The sequence below is a fragment of the Perca fluviatilis genome, chromosome 16, assembly GCF_010015445.1.
Source record: "Perca fluviatilis chromosome 16, GENO_Pfluv_1.0, whole genome shotgun sequence".
Lineage (NCBI taxonomy): Eukaryota > Metazoa > Chordata > Actinopteri > Perciformes > Percidae > Perca > Perca fluviatilis.
In genome coordinates, this window is record NC_053127.1 from 4,486,683 (window position 1) to 4,504,588 (window position 17,906).

Genomic DNA, 17,906 nt, shown 5'->3' on the forward strand with positions numbered 1-17,906 from the left:
CTGTTGTATTTTAATCCAGGCTGATAATAACAACAGGGTAAAACCACTGCTGGGTGATCAGAAAAGGCTCCAGAGGCCTGTACTACGAAGCAAGATCAACATGGCCTGGATTTCTTTCAGTAATCCGGCTTCACCTAACCTTACAACCGCAGTCCCGCATAACCTGTACTACGACGCTGGTTATCAACTAGTTCAGTCAACTCAGGGTTTCCCAATCCAGCGGCGCGCGCGTTCACATAAAAGAGGCGAGGTTTGCGCACCACGACCAATCGCAAACATCTACCAGAGCAGCATATTTTAAACAAGAAGAGCAAACTATAATTCTGCATAAATATGAAAAACACAGACACGGTTTTACAGGCATAACGCAATACAGTCGCTGCTTCCTAAAACAGGAAGGAAAGCTGGCAAAAAAAAATTAAAAATAGCCGACGCTGTAGATGTTTAAATGACAACGCTTATTAATATCACTTCCTCATCAGTCAGGACCAAGATCTGACCATAATTACACTTGTGCTTTCCATAAACTGTCGTTGCTTTAGCCTATTATTGCAGTTGCAACCCTGGCAGTGGGAAGCGACCGTGAGAACAAATAAAACATATAAAAACATAATTCAAACCGATGTGCACATTGGCGACACACGGCTCAAGAAGCCGATATTTAATTCCCTCCCATTAAAATATATATATATATATATATATATATATTTCATACAAATACCAATCAGGGAATGTTAACGGGTTGTCGATCTCTAAATGTTTTAACTTTTATGAGCGCACCCTCTCTCTCTCTCTCTCTCTCTCTCTCTCTCTCTCTCTCTCTCTCTCTCTCTGCACGAGCTCCGCCCTGGTCTTCTAAGAATGGTGAAGCCGTTATCAATCGTTATTGATTGGTCAGTAGGCGGTGCTTTAACACCGGTTGATCTCTGATCTCCAACTTAACCTGCTCCCGACCAGGTTAGGTGTTCAGCATGAGTTACCACAGCGATTGAACCCGATAACAACTAATCCACCTTCGTAGTACAGAAAATCCTGGGTTGAACCTGAAGTTAGCTCGTTAACGCCAAATCCTGCTTCGTAGTACAGGCCTCAGGATTAAATAAATCCTGACTGTTAGCCTGGTCAGGAGCAGGCTAGCTGTACTGAATAAATCTCCATGGTGATTTATGTGCCTCCGCTTTCGTGAAACCGAATCAAGGCTTAATTCATCCAGGATAACTGGGAAATCCCGGCTTAATCCCTTATCTTGGTTTTGTGAAACCAAGGCCACAATAACAGAAGATTCTCTGCTGATTTCTTATGCGAGCATCCAAACAGCACATCGACAGATGTTTGTTTGTGTTATCTGCAGGACAACGAACGGGAAAAGACACGGAAAATGTGTTGTTTTTTATACATAGGCCTATTTATGAATACTTTTAAACATATTATGTCTGTGCATCTTTCTTGGCAGAGGCATTTGTCCACAATAAACAGTTTATTATCATTGAAATATGTTCAGTGAAACAAAGTCGCCTCCATCAAACGTCAGTTGTCAACAACGCGTCACCAACTGGGGAACTCGGTTATCAAAATCCAGCCCCAGTTTCCCACCTCCGATTCCCACAGGAAGTTACGTGAATGGTGACGTTTTCACTCGGAAAAACGTTTTTCGATGACCATGAACGCACGGAGTGTCAACTGTGGTGATGAGATGCTTATATGACGTATGAACAATTCCTACAGGATGATGATGCAAATAATGACTTAAGGCAGCGTCACAGTCAAATTAAAATATTACAAATTAACAAAACAAAGTCTTACAAAGTTTATGTAGATTCATCAGATTTTGTTTTATTACAATATCAAAAAACTGTTAACAGATAACCACATCACATCCCAGACGCCTACTTTATGTGCACCTGGTGCAAATGAGACTGTGCTGTTGCTCGCATAGGATTGGCTGAGCTTTGTGACTGCGACTGAGCATGCGCCAACACAAAGTAACCGTCCCAGAGCTGATGTTATTTTTAGATATCAGACTTGTAACTTGAAAAAATAAATGATGTTTAACCCTGTAACACCCCTTGTTGTAAAATTACAACGTTTACCTTTACGTTATATTTTATCTTATTTTTTTTACCACATTTACATAGTCACTGGGTCCTATTGTTCAGTCTCACAATGCTATTGGATCGTGCATTTGTTTATAAGTCCCGCCTTATGGCCATGAACTCACATAACCTCTCAAGGTTTCCTTCCAACAACATCTCTTTGTTTCACTGGACTGGATTCATCAGATTCAAGTAAGTAAAATGTCTTTTATATCTTTTTTGGTTGTTATTATAATGTCTAGAGCATGTACATACAGTATATTGTGAAATAGATGCATCAAATTTCATTTAGAGCTTGTTATATAGTTGTTGCAATAATGCAACACTGGGTGAGTGTGGTAGTCAAAATAGCAGGCTTGTTGCAGTGGACCCTCCACTACACCGCTGCCTGAAACAGAGTATTTTCTTTATACGTGGACAGTATACAGTCTACCTTTGTGTTGTCTTCTGATTTTAAAAGTTTTATCTCTAAAAAATGTAGTTCATTTGATCAGACTGACCTAAAATTCCAGAGGATATTAACAGACAATTCAGTTCTGGGAAAGGTGAAAATGTTCCTGAATGTGGGGTGTGGATGTAAGTGGGGGTATGCATGTTTTCCTTTTTAGTATGATAATTAGAGAGCATACCAAGCAGTATTGTTATGTCAAGGAAGTATTGTGTGATTAAATGGCTGGTGATTGGGATGCATGTTTCATTTAGCATGATAAGTAGAGAGCATAGGCTAAGCCATTTACATTTACATTTAGGGCATTTAGCAGACGCTTTTGTCCAAAGTAACTTACAATAAGCAGACAGAATTGTCTGCCTGGAAAACATTTCTACCCTGAGCACTTGGTCCACCACCCTATCTATTCCTTTGGGTTATGTACTACAATATAAAAAGCATATTTATACACGTTAATTAATTGATATTTTATTTTCAGAATGCCACCAGCAAGGAGACGGCCGCGATACAGTGTGCAGGATGTGATTGATATCATCCAAAATGGTGAGAGTGAAGTTGAGATGGAACTCAATGACACTGATGAGAGTGATGAAGACTCAGATGAAGATGTCTGTCAACAAGTGGACAGAGAAAACCAACCACCCATGGACTGTCCAGCTGATAATTACGTGGACATCGAGACAAAAACACACCCACGCACCGTGCCCGTGACAGGTATCGCTGGCTGAAAAAAGATTTCATCAGTCCCAACACTGATTTTTCGGGTCTGGATATCACAGGAGATGACATTTCCCTCCACACACCATTGGAATACTTCCAGAAGTTTGTGTCCGAAGACATGATTGAGGCTGTGACACAAAACACAAATGAGTACAGCTTTCAGACACATGGAACATCTGTTAACACCACTGCAAAGGAAATTGAAAAAATGTTTGGCATGTACCTGAAGATGGGCCTAGTACAGTACAGATAGTATAGTACAGATAGTACAGTATAGTACAGATGTGCACACCTCCCATTGGAGTCGCATCGGGACCTAGTTGCACATTTCCCACAGAAGACAGGGAGAGGACGGTGCAGACACTGCAGTAAAGGATACACCAACACGCAATGCAGCAAGTGTATCTATATCTAAACATAATTCCCACATATTATTAGCAAATATAAATCTCCACTGATGACAGGCTTACTGGCCTACAGGTAGTCACTAAGATAGCCATACAGTTCATCCTAAATATTCACTATGCCACACAAGATAATTTATTAAATCATGCCAACACTAAATATTTTAATAGCTTAGTATTCTATGCACTAAAAAGGTATGTGTTAAGGCTTTAGGCCGCCCTACACGTTATTGTAGCCCTAGTTTAATATGCAACTTAATTTTATACAATATATGTAGTAGGGGGTCCCTTCTCTGTCTCTCTCTCAGTTAAGGGGTCCTTGGTTTAAAACAACATTGAAGACCCCTGCTGTATATTTTTGGGGCTAAGTAAGCAATCAAACCTGCAAATGAACCCTTAGTTGTTCTGAATTGTTGTTCACACAACGTGAATTTAATTTCTGCTTCAAAGGCCTCCTACATCTGAAAGGTAAAATAATTATTGATTTTTTTAGATTTCTCTATATTCAGGTCTTACAGGGTTAATAAGGTGATTCTAGGTGAAGGCCTTGCAGTGACGTGCGGTGATGTCAGTAAGAGGCTAGGCAGAGATGGCAAAAGTACTCTGGTAAAAGAAGAAGTACTGCTTTAACTTCTTTACTCAAGTAAAAGTAACAAAGTACAGGCTTGGAAACTTAAAGTATAAAAGCAAACGTAGCTTTTGCGAATGACAACCATTTTTTATGCAAAGCTACCTGGACCACACAAATGTTACTAGAGTGCAAGCTGAGAAACTTCAGTAGACATGGAAAAACAGGCTCTTTATATGACATTGCCTACATTTAAAATGGATGTCAGCCAATAGGCCTAAAACATCACATATATGAGTATTGTGACAGAGACTGGGACTCCAGGTTAATAAGATTGACTGAATTCAGTTGTGATTCTGTGAGAATTCACAGATTGTTTCTCTTTTTTAATCTTCCCCTTAACATTTAAAGGAATCTAGATGCATGCGTGTGTGTGCTCAAATATGGCTTCTGGAAAGAAAATAAAGGATAAAATATGAATTACTAAACAGACATTAAGAAGTTTTCCATACTTTGAGTTTTGCAGCACATTCTTGATGCCTTATTATGAAACATCTCTCTCAGATTGGGAATGTCTTGCTGCTTGTCTGCTGCATCTTCATTTTCAATCATGTCGCCATCCGTACTACTGTGTGCTAACGTTACCACCATCAAGCTGCAAATGATTTGCCGCGAAATCTGTGGAGTCGTCCTGTAGTGGTGCGTCAAGTGCAACGTACAGTATATTCCCATCCAATTAGATTGAATTCAGTATTTATTAGTGATGGGTCGTTCGCGAATGAGTCGGCTCTAAGAGCCGGCTCTTGTAGGTGAATGACGGGAGCTGGCTCGCATATCCGAAGAGCCGACTCTATTTTTAAAAATATAGCCTATAGAAATTAAATTATTTAGTAATAATGAAATAATGAGTGAATTTTATTTTATTTAAAATAATTGACTAATTCAAAGAACAAAAAAAATTATATAGGCACACATTAGTTTCGACTGTCTGATCAGCCTCACATTCTGTTCCTGTCAATCATACATAAGGTGTCAACCAATTATACGGCATGAGGGAGGGGCCAAGCCATCACACACACACACACACACACACACACACACACACACACACACACACACAGTCAAACTCGGAGGAGAGGACAGAGGAGAGGAAAAACAGCTCTGAAAACAAAACAAAAGCAGGAAAATGAGTCGGAAGCACAGCAGCATTTGGAATCATCTTAATGATGTAGACAATGTTAAAGCACAGTGTAGAATTTGCCAAAACAAAATCTCATATAAAGCCGGTTCTACGTACAACCTACACCGGCATATGCGAACTGTGCACCCAACTGTGAAGCTAGCGGAGCTTCGAGAAACTTGCGGTCCCGCTAGTGACGGTGGTGGAGCGACTGGAGCCAGCACCTCACGTGGAGATGTATCCACTCAGTCAAGTAGGCCTAATCCGCGGCCCACAGCAACGCAGTCTCATTTCATTTCATTTAATAATTTAATTACAATTGTTTTTCACACCTATCATAGTCAAAACATTAATTTTTTTAAAGAGCCGTTTGTGAGCCAAAAGAGCCGGCTCTTTTCAGTGAGCTGAGTCAAACGAGCCGGCTCACGAAAAAGAGCCGGAATGCCCATCACTAGTATTTATGACCTGAAAAATAACGGTAACTCCAGTGAAATTGTTTGAAACTAAAGTAATGAGCCAATTCTGTAAAATGTAAAGAGTAGGATATGCATGTTAAAAAGTAAGCAGTATAAGTAAAAAGTTGCCACAAAAATAGTAAAGGTGTAAGTGTATACTGGTGGTAGTGGGTAAAAGCGCAGAAAACTTCAAATAAACACAATAACCACTATAAAAATAAAAAGTTTACCTTCAAGAAATAAAAGTGACAAAAACGATCATTTGTTTCTAAACACATGACTGGTTGAAACGTTGCTCTTTAAGAAGAAGTGTGTGGCTCTTAAAAGAGCCGTTGGTTTGGTGGATTACAGCAGCGGGAGGTTTACTTGGAGCTGGTGTACTTGGTGACGGCCTTGGTGCCCTCGGACACGGCGTGCTTGGCCAGCTCCCCGGGCAGCAGCAGCCTCACGGCGGTCTGGATCTCGCGGGAAGTGATGGTGGAGCGCTTGTTGTAGTGAGCCAGACGGGAAGCCTCGCCGGCGATGCGCTCAAAGATGTCGCTCACAAACGAGTTCATGATGCCCATGGCCTTGGAGGAGATGCCGGTGTCGGGGTGGACCTGCTTCAGCACCTTGTACACGTAGATGGCGTAGCTCTCCTTCCTGCTCTTTCTCCTCTTCTTGCCGCCCTTGGCGGCGGTCTTGGTCACGGCTTTCTTGGAGCCCTTCTTGGGCGCTTTGACGGTGGCTTCTGCTGGCATGTTTGTTTCGGGTTTGGAGTCCTGAAACAGATAACAAAGTCACATCCCGGACGCCTCTTTTATGTGTACTTTATGCAAATGAGACTGTGCTGTTGCTCGCACAGGATTGGCTGAGCTTTGGGAGTGAGACTGAGCATGCGCCAACACAAAGTAACCGTCCCAGAACCGTTAGGAGACATTAACGGCTCTGAACCGTCCTAAAGCTGATGTTATTTTAGATATCAGACTTGTAACTTGAATAAATAAATGTTTAATAGTGTGATTCTAATGGTCAAACAATGTATCCATGGAATAGATTCACTGTTTCCAAACCACCATTTGTATAGTTTATCCTAACAAGGCTTTAATATTTAGGAAAACACGCACATTTTGGTTCCTGACTAGACCTGTATTTTATACCTTGATGTGTTTTCTTTTTTAACTTTCTCGTGGTGTATGAGGTATTTAATTTAATTATTTGAAGTTTGTCAAATGTTCTATTTTCTATATTTACTCTTTTTGTACTTACGTAAACATGTATAAGCCTGTTTTGGTACACAATAAATCCTTTACATTTCTCCTTCGTAATGAAGGAGAAATAAAAACTTGTAACCGAAGAACATATAAATCACGTAGTGAAAGGTTGTAATAAGTTGTATGTACTGTAGGTACTTGTACTTATATTTCCATGTTGTGTTACATTCACAATTATTTACATGCTGTACTTTTACCGGTTACTTTGCAGATAAACTCCCCCCATTTCAACAATACAACAGGGACGGCTGCCTTTCTTTTGTGCTGTGATAAGTGTTTTATAAAAGACAATAAAAGTTTTTATCGGGGAGGGGAGGGGGGGTTGATGTAGGCCTTTGCAACAACTGAAGTGTTTTAGTATTAGTATTATTTAAAGTGTTTTTAAATAATGTAACAAGTTTAACTTTAACTGTCAACATAGAAAACTGAATAACGGATCCCAAACATACAGAGCTGCAGTCTTTACGATTAAATCAAAAACTAGTTTAATGTAGAACAGCGACCATATTGATTGTGAAATGTAATCAGTATTCATGTTTTAAGTTATGAGTAATAGTCCCAGATCCGACTTGTTGCTGGGAGATTTGATAAACACGTTAGATTGAAGCACGTTGTTATGGTGGGCAATGAATTAGTTCAGGTTTTTATATTTCAAGAACACAATTTATGTATGATCACATAGTTTAAGAATGAGGAATTATGTCTTTAGAAGTAGTGCGTGGCTCTTAAAAGAGCCGTTGTGTTGTTATTGTTGTCAGGTAGTTGTTTAGCCTCCGAAGCCGTACAGGGTGCGGCCCTGTCTCTTCAGAGCGTACACCACATCCATGGCGGTCACGGTCTTCCTCTTGGCGTGCTCGGTGTACGTGACTGCGTCACGGATGACGTTCTCCAGGAACACCTTGAGCACACCGCGGGTCTCCTCGTAGATCAGACCGGAGATACGCTTCACTCCGCCGCGGCGAGCCAGACGGCGGATGGCGGGCTTGGTGATGCCCTGGATGTTATCACGGAGAACTTTACGGTGACGCTTGGCGCCTCCTTTAACGAGTCCCTTCCCGCCTTTTCCTCTTCCGGACATTTTTCAGTTCAGTCGATAAACGAAAGTCAAGCCCAACTGTATTACATCTTATTTGGACGTAAGAGAGCATGACCACCACTGCCGTCAACACAACCAACACATACTGCTTTGTTTTTTTCACACCAAGCTTTGCTGAGTTGTTAATAATTTAATTCCCAATCAGAATCACCACCCTTGAACATGCAGGTGTTTTTGGGGTTAAACCTTTAATGGAATTTATACGACCGCTTCACTCTGACTCGACGCTTGGTACTCCATTATCAACACAATTTTTCTTTTTTTGATCATTATTTATAGATATATTAAAACGATCATTCATGTGGTCCTGCCTCTGTAGTTTAGTTTTATACTTTTAAATATTTAGAGCCTCCTTACTTTTAGTTTGCATTTATCATAATAATAAGTATGGCAAGAAATAAAAATTATAACTGACATTATCTTGCATTCCTACCTCCTGACAAAGTCCCTAACTTATATTCTCCTATATTCTGACTTGTTTCAGAGATTTTCTAAATCAAGCATTATTTCTCTGGAGTTTGGCGCAGCGACCTGCCTCCTTTAGTCTCGTTTTCAGGATACAGACTTCACTTTATATTATCACTGATACAATTAATAATTAATAATAAATGATATTATCTAGTTTCACACAGAGGTTCATTGTTGCTGTAATGAAGAAACTTGTAATGCACTGTTCAACACAAGATGGCAGCAGTGAGGTATCACGGTGAGCTGAACCAGACTCCATTGAGTCATTTTACCTCTCAGAACAGGAGTTTCTGGTCTGCTGATTAAAATAGATTTCCTTGTAAATTAATGTGTTTGGTAAAGAAAAGATCAGAATTCTGTTTGACACCAAAGTCTCCTTTTCTAGTTTAGTTTGTCTGCCTGTATAATATTGTGATGAATACAAGGACCTTATATACCTGGCCTTTGGCTTAAATGAATTCTTATTCAACTTTGTCATTGTGCACATCACAACTACAGCAACGAAATGTAAGTTTAGTTGGCATCCAACCAGAAGTGCTTACGCAGTGATTATATATGCTACAGTATGTAGAGCGTGCAAGGTATGCAGTGCTATATAAATGTATATATATACATACATATATATATATATATGTGTGTGTGTGTGTGTGTGTGTGTGTGTGTGTGTGTGTGTGTGTGTGTGTGTGTGTCTATATGAGTGTCTATTACTAGAGGTATGAACAGGCTATGAATGGTACAAACGCCAGGGTGCGAACTCAGGGGGAGCTAGGGGAGCTTGGCTCCCTTAAACGGGCCCCCTGAAACGTGATTTGTGAAATTTTGGGGGTCTCTAAAATATTGACAATGTGTATGTTGACGTGCAATTTCAGTTTGTAATGTGATCATGTGGTTTGTAGATCACCAAAAATATCATGCGTGTCGGCAATTTGAACTATACCTAATAAAGATAACTATACATGCTATTCGTGTTATGAGCATCAAGGCGTGGCGGCGCTGCGGTGCAAATTCAACTCATGTTAACCATAGACAGTATATAAGAAGATGTTAACTCAAAGATTTGTAGAAAAAATATAAACGTTGGAGGCCATTAATCGGCGCGCAAAATCCTTGAAATCCATTCTGCAGTAAGCATCATATAGCCACGGCAAAAAGAAAACAAGGCAGTTTAAGTAATTAAAAAAAGTGGGCTCCCCCGAAGGCCACGGTATAGCTCGAACACTGCAAACGGCTATTGACGGCGTAATGTGTTGAGAAAATAAAGTGCCAAATACAATTTTACATTTATATTTTGAAATGTGTTTGTGTTGAAATTTTTGTGTCTAACCCTTAAACGTGAGTTAACAAAATAGAAAAATACAAAAGGCAAATTACAGAATAAGAAAGGAAAAATACATGTATTTATATTTCATTAATTACGGGTTTAAATTTTAACATTTTGTTGTTCTTTTTCTACACTTTTCTCCATGTTTTTGTCGATTTTATTTCAATATTTTTGTCAGTTTTTTGAATTATGTTTTGTCAATTTTTTTAGTTTTTAGTCGCTTTTTTCCGATGTATTTATTCACGTTTTTTTTCACCAATTTTTGTCACCTTTGGCGATGTTTTTGATGGTTTTTTGGTCACTCTTTTAGTGTTTTAAAAACAAAAGTTTTTGTAGCTTTTTCCAACATTCTTTTGTCGTTGTTCTGATTTAGAAAGTTTTTGTTTTCAAATTTGACCCGAGGACAACAGAAGGGTTAAAAAAAAGTCTTCATACGGATAAAGCAACTTGACTGATCTCTTTTCTGATTGGACGATTATACTTACACTCACTCTGGCCAATCACGAAGCAGCTAGATAGATATAAAGTCGGGTTCGGCAACATTTCAGTACTATTCTTGAAAACTCGATAACACGAAAATGTCTGGAAGAGGAAAAACCGGAGGTAAAGCCAGAGCGAAGGCCAAGACCCGCTCCTCTCGTGCCGGGCTCCAGTTCCCCGTCGGCCGTGTCCACAGGCTGCTCCGCAAAGGGAACTACGCTCAGCGGGTCGGCGCCGGAGCTCCGGTGTATCTGGCGGCCGTGCTGGAGTACCTGACCGCGGAGATCCTGGAGCTGGCTGGAAACGCTGCCCGCGACAACAAGAAGACCCGTATCATCCCCCGCCATCTGCAGCTGGCCGTCCGCAACGACGAGGAGCTCAACAAGCTGCTGGGCGGAGTGACCATCGCTCAGGGCGGCGTGCTGCCCAACATCCAGGCCGTCCTGCTGCCCAAGAAGACCGAGAAGCCCGCTAAGAAGTAAACAACCGGAACCGGCTTCAACCAAACCAACAACGGCTCTTTTAAGAGCCACACACATCCAACTAAAGAGAAACCCTTATTTACTATTTATCTATCGTGACCGTAATTTCTATTGTTTTTCGTGTGTGCGGTAAGTGAGTTTTTCATCCATTTGTAGTCCACATTTGACAAATACCGTTTTTTCTTTTTTTTAATATATATTCTATTTATAGTTGCCATCTAAATCTCCCACTTTCTCCCAAGTCAAGAAAAGGCAATCTATTATTTAACGTTACTGTCTATATTGTGGATTACTTCAAATACAATGACCAAAAAAAACTATTAAATGTCATGCATGAAATCCAACGGTATGCTTTTGCACAGACAGCTGCCGTAAGTGTTAAGCAAACGTTGTCAGAAACAACTAATGCAAAGTATAGCCCAATGCATATGCCAGAGTGGGACTTGTCACCGTTTTTTGCCATTATATTAAATATTAGTCTTCTAGTCACGGTTAATAGAGCCTCTCTGTAGCATTTATTTCCACTTTTTATAACCGGCTGGCACATCTTTATTACTTAATACATGTAGGTCTATTTAGTTTTCTTCATGAATCTTCAGTGGATAAGCAATACACACATCTGTTCTTGTAACTGGTGTAACAAACAAGTTATTAAGGTTTGTGTCTGCAGTAAAAAGGTTGAATAGTATCTACATAGATAATACAACATCAAATATATGAAATAGTGTGAGACAGTATTGTTTCAGGACTGTTGCTCTGTTAGTGTAGGTCTTAAAAGAGCTGTTGTGTGACTGTAGGCTGCCAGAGCCTGGGCAGCGCTGATTGGTTCAGACATGACCAATCCAATCTCTCCAATGGGAGACATGCATCTGTAGCTGATCCACTATTGGACAAAAGAAATTCAAATTTTAACGGCTCCTGTCTCAAAAATGGCGGGAGGAACACCGGGGGAATTCCGGGTGGGCGGGGCCGTTTGTCCGAGGCGGGTATGGCTGCAGCCTGGAGCGTCCCATGTCATGCCGTCCCGTCTCATGCCGAGGCTTTCCAACGGTAAGTTCAGAGGGTCAAAAATACAAAACCGCGAATTATTTTCCAGATTTCCAGATGGAGTCACCAGAGTCACGGGTAAGTTCATGATCACGTTTGTTGCAATCAATTGAAAAACGTTTAAACTGTTAAAGTAGCAATTTTAGTCATACATAGTTTGCTGATTTCTGGATGTTAACGTACATTTGATGAAACCTGCATCAGCGTTGGTTGACATTTGTTAGTGAATGTTAGCTAACGTTACCTAGAGCAATTTATGGTTGCAGACTCTGATGGTTGCTTTCTGTGATTGTCCTTAAGGTACACATCAGTGTCTTTAAAAGAAATAGCACACCCCCGGTGACACGATGCACGGTGTGCTGTACCGACCATCATTGCCCCCTTTGCCCCACTTCCATATACAAGCCCCGGTGTAGGGCAAAGGTTTTGCAGCACATGGAGGTGCGTGTAAAGAATGCCATTCAACATGAAGGTTAGTTCCCTCCATCAGCTTTGTGCTATGCTATGCCATTATCATTTGTTTGTTTGTAACTACTGGTACTTAGTAAGCTTAATAATAGTAACTTTACATACTAGTTGCTTTATTTTATTGGGTAAGCACGTAATGCTTTTGTCCCTTCATAGATTTCTTCATAACAAAATGCCACCAGGCCTGCAGGAGTGGAAGCAGTGGTCACTTCCACTGCCCTTTCTGCCTCAAGACCACAATAAAAAGGCAGGCTATACAGAGGCATTTGCCGATTTGTAGGCCACCTCTCCATGATGCCCAGCTGGATGCTGATGCAGACTGCAGAGAGATGGGCATCAATTCCCAGACAGAGGAGTGCAAAGGTCTGAAATCACTCCATTTTCTGTGGAGCTGCACTTGGCTGTGTTCACTTAATACTTTTAGCTGATTGTCAGTTTGATTATCAATTCTCTGCAGCAGGATCTGTGAACCTACCTCATCTCGGCACTGACAAACTGCCTGTATCGGTGAGTATATGTGTGTCTGTTTATAAAGAGAAAACTATCTGTGTGAATGTTTAGTGTGTTTTTCAAACCTGTGTGTGTCTGTGTGTGTCTGTGTCAGGTACAGTATAGTGAAATACAAGGACAAAGAGACCCAGCAGAGAGACCCCAAGACCCACCGCCAGAATCCTTCTTGCCGTTCCTTCTTGCTAACCTGGACAACCCTCCCTGCAGAGTGCGCCGTGCAAATTTGCCAAATGTAGTTTGTCCTCACTGTAATATGCAGTTCCAAAGAAAAAATATGAAGAAGCTATTAAAAGAAGATATTAAAATCAGATATAAGTAATGTGTCTTTTTCCAACATTTCATTCTGATTAACAGGTAACCGGAAGAATCCTTTTACTGTCCATCCCAGCTATCATTTTTGGGCACCTTGGATTGGGCAAGGCACACGAAGGTCCAACACTGTGCTAAACACAGAGTTTTTAAAAGCTCAAGGTCCAAGAAACTTGGCAGAGGCAGATGACATCAATATTACTGAAGACAGACTCTCAAATGAATTGATGAATTTGAAGGTATCCTCCACATAGTTTGTATCACCCTTTATTTGGTTCTTTTCACAAAGGACTCTCATGGAATCTTTGTCTGTTACAGGCCTACAAACTGCAGGACAGTTGTATGGAAGCAACGTGTCTTTTTGATGCAGTTGAATAGATTGAAGTCACAACAATAGGCCTAAATGTTAGTGGGGATAATATAACACATTGTCAACCCACGTTTACTGTATTTATTCTTTCCCTTGACCTACACAGGTGGATGCAGTACGTACACTCTGTAAGGAATGTGGTGTCGACTCTTGTGGTTCTAAGATAGATCTAATTCTGCGCCTCAGAACCGAAATGCAAAATAGACAGGCCTACGACAAAGTGTTTCAGAAGATCTGGGGAGCATCAGGTGACAGCTTTACATTTTTCTGGCTTTGTCGGTTTTATGTATTCCTGTAAATACATATTAACTTTACATTTATATACTTCTTATTCCTAATGGTTTAATCCTTTACTATTCATCCAGGTGGTTTGGCTGCCATCATGTGTCCCTGCGGTGTTTTGTACAGCTTGAAGTTTAACATCAGAGCAGAAGGCCCTAGAGACTTTAGCAGATATGCTTCTGTCGTGGAAACATATGCCCAATATATCAGTCTATGACTTTGCACGAGGTCTTGTAAACCACACCAATGTGAGAGTGCCAGAAAATCCACCATTCCAGCCAAATGAAGGCCGTCTTGCTCCTCCAACCCCTGAGAACATACAGGCTGCCAAGGACCGAACACTGAAGATCCACCTTCCGTGGCTTTTGGAGCCAAACACTGAAAACTTTGAAGATGATAGTCATCCGGTTACCAAATCCTCTCAACATTATGTCTTGTGTGACAAGCTACATGAAGGTAACAGCAAGGATGAGAAGGACATGCTCAGGAGAATTGAACTTGTACCGGAGCTTGCAGGTCAGCTCAACAGCCAAGTGGCTGAACAGTTCTTCGCAAATATGCGGAAGAACAATTATTTCATTAACAATATGTCGCCTTCAGCTCACATTTTTCTGGTGCGAAACATTGTTCATCACCACAATGAAAAAAAAGAGAGACAAACCATTGAGAAGATGAAAAGAAATGTGAGGAATGTCAGTATCACACTGGACACACTTGGGAAGGCAGTGGCAGGTAACATAATAACAGTTGTTTAAAATGTAGTGTCACAATCCAGTCCAGGATGTATTTGATCTACTGTTGATTGCTATGTTTAGCTCCACAGTCTTTATTGGGCACTCAGACTTCATTGGAACCCACAAGAAATCTTGATGGTAGGACTCATTTAAACAGATTTCAGATATTGGGGTTGATCAGTTTGTTAGGCTTGAAAAATAATCTCTTTTTACATCTTTAACCTGTAGGACCAACTCCTGAAAGGGAAACTTCCCTGTGTGACATACAGCCACAGAGATCATGCTGGGGTTTGAAACCTAGTCCAGGACAAAAAAATATGGTAGGTTTGATTTCATACTGTACATACACAAAGTTGGTACTCTTAATGTGTGTGTTCGTGTTTGTGTGTGTTCGTGTGTTCTAGCTGAAATATGTCTTGGACCCCAAAAGAAATCCAGATGAAACAATTATATGAACCCAGTTTACCAAAGTGCAGCAAGTTACCTTGCAACGCAGAGACTTTTTGACTCTGGGCTTGGCACGGGAGTTGGAGGCCACAGTAAGCACAACTTTAACAAGTTATTTGGGTATAGCACACTGTTTTGCCTTGGGTTTATATTTTGTTTTTTTTATGCTCCATACAGATAGTAAATTGCTGTTTTCAGATAATCACCCAAATAGCACAGTCACAGGTAAATTACTTAGTTTACAATATACAGCATACAATGATAAATGTTGTCTTTCCAACTTAGTTGAATTTCAATGATATATGTGCCATCAGCAAAAGGATGTGTATGCAGTGGATTGCTACGTGGTACCAACATGGCTACCACCACATTGTCCGGATACCTCGTCTTTCCCCGTAATTTATTATTATTATTATTATTATTATTATTATTATTATTATTTATATATATATAATTTTGTTTAAATAGTTATATTGTTTAAAAAAATAAAGGTTCAGATCTGTTCTGCTTTTCTATTTCTTCGTGATATGTCTTTCAGAATGATTTGGCAAACAAGGATTTTGTCCTCATACCTATTTGGAAACCAGGACACTACATGCTCTGTGTGCATCTGCAGTTTTATTATTACCATTACTTTTGCACTGATTTACTATTATAATCTACTTTCTTCTTTGTAGAAACCATTTTATCTTTAATTTGAGAAATTATATTACATTCGTTTATGTTAATATTCCTAAAATATATGTGTACAGGTTTTGAAGCTGAGAGAGAGACAAATCCTTTTCCCAGACTCCTTATTCCATCTGGAAGCCTCAGTTGGCTTTGGCGATCAACGTTACATTCAGATTTGCAGGTTTCAACTCATTAAGTTCAGACGTTCAATCCATCTGTTTTGGATTTAACCCTTGTGTTGTCTTTTCATTTTCAGTGGTTGTTTCTACGGTTGTTTTCTGGCTACGCCCCTACAAAAATTGAAAAAAGGTCAATTTGACTCGAAGTCAACACAAGGGTTAAAGTTGTTAAAATTATTCTAGGTGCTTTTGGTCTGTTCCCGACCACATTAAGTTGTTCAATAACATATTGAGTTAGATCTGTTTTAGGAATTTTGGAAAATAAAATGCTGATTAATACTTTAATTGCAGCGATCTTGCACAGAGGATTATCCCAGGAGAATGGACTGTGATATACAGCAAGGACATCAAAGTAAATGGGTTTCTACGTATTTTATTGTTTATTTTCCATGAATGAGCTGTGCTGAATGTTGTACACTGTCTTACTGTATTTCTGATGTTCAGGGTCTCCCAAGACAGGAAGATGGCAATGCCTGTGGGATCTTCATGTTAATGGTATTGTGTGTTGTCCTCAAATGTCACTTAATGGTGTTAAATATAATTTACCTGACAACATATTAGCTGTGGATCTGTTATTGTATTTAAATACCAGGGGAATATAGCTTAGTATGTTTTTCCAAGACTAGTACAGACCAATACGTTTTCTTTTTATTACAGTATGCTCTTTACATTGTGCTGGGGGGCAGATTTTGACTTCACAACTGTAAGGTGCCCAGAAAGTCTACAGACATATTACAGTACCGGTTTTGTAGAACATGACTTCATTGTTTAAAATGTTGTATTTCTAGGGTGACATGGACACAATCAGGACATGGTGGTGCCTGTTGCTCCTGTCTGGTCATTCAGTTGTCAGGTGTGTCAGGATGTTACAACTGTAACATAAAAATGTATAACAAAGCCAAAATTATACATATAGATGTAATTACTATTCTTCTTAATCTCTAACATGTAATTTAAGAAAATCTGTCTGTTTTAAAGGTTCGCACAGAAAAGGAAATATGAAGATCCCATCGTAAGAATCACATTTTGATAGTTGTTGACGATGTTGTGACCTGCATGCTGAGGATTACTTATTATATGATTTGATGTATTTTGGATCCAAACCTCCCACTTCATATGCATACTTTTTACTGACTTTTAAATATTTTTAAATATGTATTTGTATGTATTTACCCTGTGACAATTAAATAATTGTTGTCTGTGTACAGATAATAGCAGATAAGGATAAGGAGGAGGCAAAGAGGCCCAGGACAATCCCTCCTCAACAGTCGGTTAGTGTGAATGAAGTAAACTTGATGCCTCAAAATACTACAAACTGTCTACATAATGAATTCTCAAAATAAATAAGTGTTAAATGTGTTCATTCAGGAACCTGTTGACCTGACCAAAGAGGGGATTCTGGAGGGCATCAATGTTTCTCTAAAATAAACATGTTACACTCTTTCCAAGACTGCTTTTTATTTTTATATTCTATATTGCACCAAATATATTATTCATTAGCATGGTAGTCTGCATTTATCTTACTGTTTACTTAAACACCAAATATATTTTAAGTATTTTATTCATTAGCATGATAGTCGACGCAAAAACGTATGATAGTCGACGCAAAAACGTATTTTTAATACGTATTTTATTCCGGACGGATGGCATGGGACGCAAGCTTTTATTTTGAAAAGTAGAAGGTCGGGGATGGCCCCAGGCGGGACGGCATGAGACGGGACTGCATGACATGGGACGCTCCAGGCTGCAGCCATACAGTCTTGGTTTGTCCAGGCTTTTTTGTTTTTTACCAGAGTGGTGTAGAGAGAGGGTTGCATCATATCCATTTTTACAACAAAAGTCACCATGGAGATGTCAAATAGAAATGGATGATCATCTACGTATTAAAACGTGTGTTGCATAAAAATATTATCAAACAAT

General features: G+C 39.8%; 4 protein-coding genes and 1 long non-coding RNA gene across 6 annotated transcripts in view; 2 read left to right on the forward strand and 3 right to left on the reverse strand.

The window, feature by feature from the left end:
- Positions 1 to 17,906, reverse strand: part of LOC120544555 (E3 ubiquitin-protein ligase Siah2-like) — a gene marked incomplete at its 3' end in the record, with an annotated part of 540,100 nt that overhangs the window by 204,910 nt on the left and 317,284 nt on the right.
- Positions 5,438 to 6,649, reverse strand: LOC120544568 (histone H2B-like). The gene has a single exon (XM_039778436.1). It carries the CDS (start codon positions 6,606 to 6,608, stop codon positions 6,231 to 6,233), a length of 378 nt encoding a protein of 125 aa, XP_039634370.1. The 5' UTR covers positions 6,609 to 6,649; the 3' UTR covers positions 5,438 to 6,230.
- Positions 7,837 to 8,205, reverse strand: LOC120544579 (histone H4-like). The gene has a single exon (XM_039778447.1). The coding sequence runs from the start codon at positions 8,197 to 8,199 to the stop codon at positions 7,888 to 7,890; it is 312 nt and encodes a 103-aa protein (XP_039634381.1). The 5' UTR covers positions 8,200 to 8,205; the 3' UTR covers positions 7,837 to 7,887.
- On the forward strand, positions 10,582 to 16,669 carry LOC120544578 (histone H2A-like). 2 transcript variants are annotated; one of them, XR_005636514.1, is made up of 17 exons: positions 11,990 to 12,018; positions 12,316 to 12,487; positions 12,640 to 12,846; positions 12,941 to 12,990; positions 13,088 to 13,201; positions 13,348 to 13,541; positions 13,779 to 13,920; positions 14,038 to 14,686; positions 14,770 to 14,826; positions 14,917 to 15,227; positions 15,313 to 15,360; positions 15,450 to 15,530; positions 15,674 to 15,739; positions 15,888 to 15,988; positions 16,278 to 16,338; positions 16,431 to 16,481; positions 16,644 to 16,669. XR_005636514.1 is itself a non-coding variant. In XM_039778446.1 (16 exons), the coding sequence occupies exon 1, from the start codon at positions 10,585 to 10,587 to the stop codon at positions 10,966 to 10,968; it is 384 nt and encodes a 127-aa protein (XP_039634380.1). In that variant the 5' UTR covers positions 10,582 to 10,584; the 3' UTR covers positions 10,969 to 12,487; positions 12,640 to 12,846; positions 12,941 to 12,990; positions 13,088 to 13,225; positions 13,348 to 13,541; positions 13,779 to 13,920; positions 14,038 to 14,686; positions 14,770 to 14,826; positions 14,917 to 15,227; positions 15,313 to 15,360; positions 15,450 to 15,530; positions 15,674 to 15,739; positions 15,888 to 15,988; positions 16,278 to 16,338; positions 16,431 to 16,481; positions 16,644 to 16,669. The 2 variants fall into 2 exon arrangements, 1 of the variants encoding a protein (XP_039634380.1); XM_039778446.1 differs by having other exon boundaries at positions 10,582 to 12,487; positions 13,088 to 13,225.
- On the forward strand, positions 16,664 to 17,429 carry LOC120544584. The gene is made up of 5 exons (XR_005636517.1): positions 16,664 to 16,689; positions 16,775 to 16,839; positions 16,965 to 16,998; positions 17,195 to 17,257; positions 17,355 to 17,429. It is a non-coding gene; the product is annotated as an uncharacterized LOC120544584 (long non-coding RNA).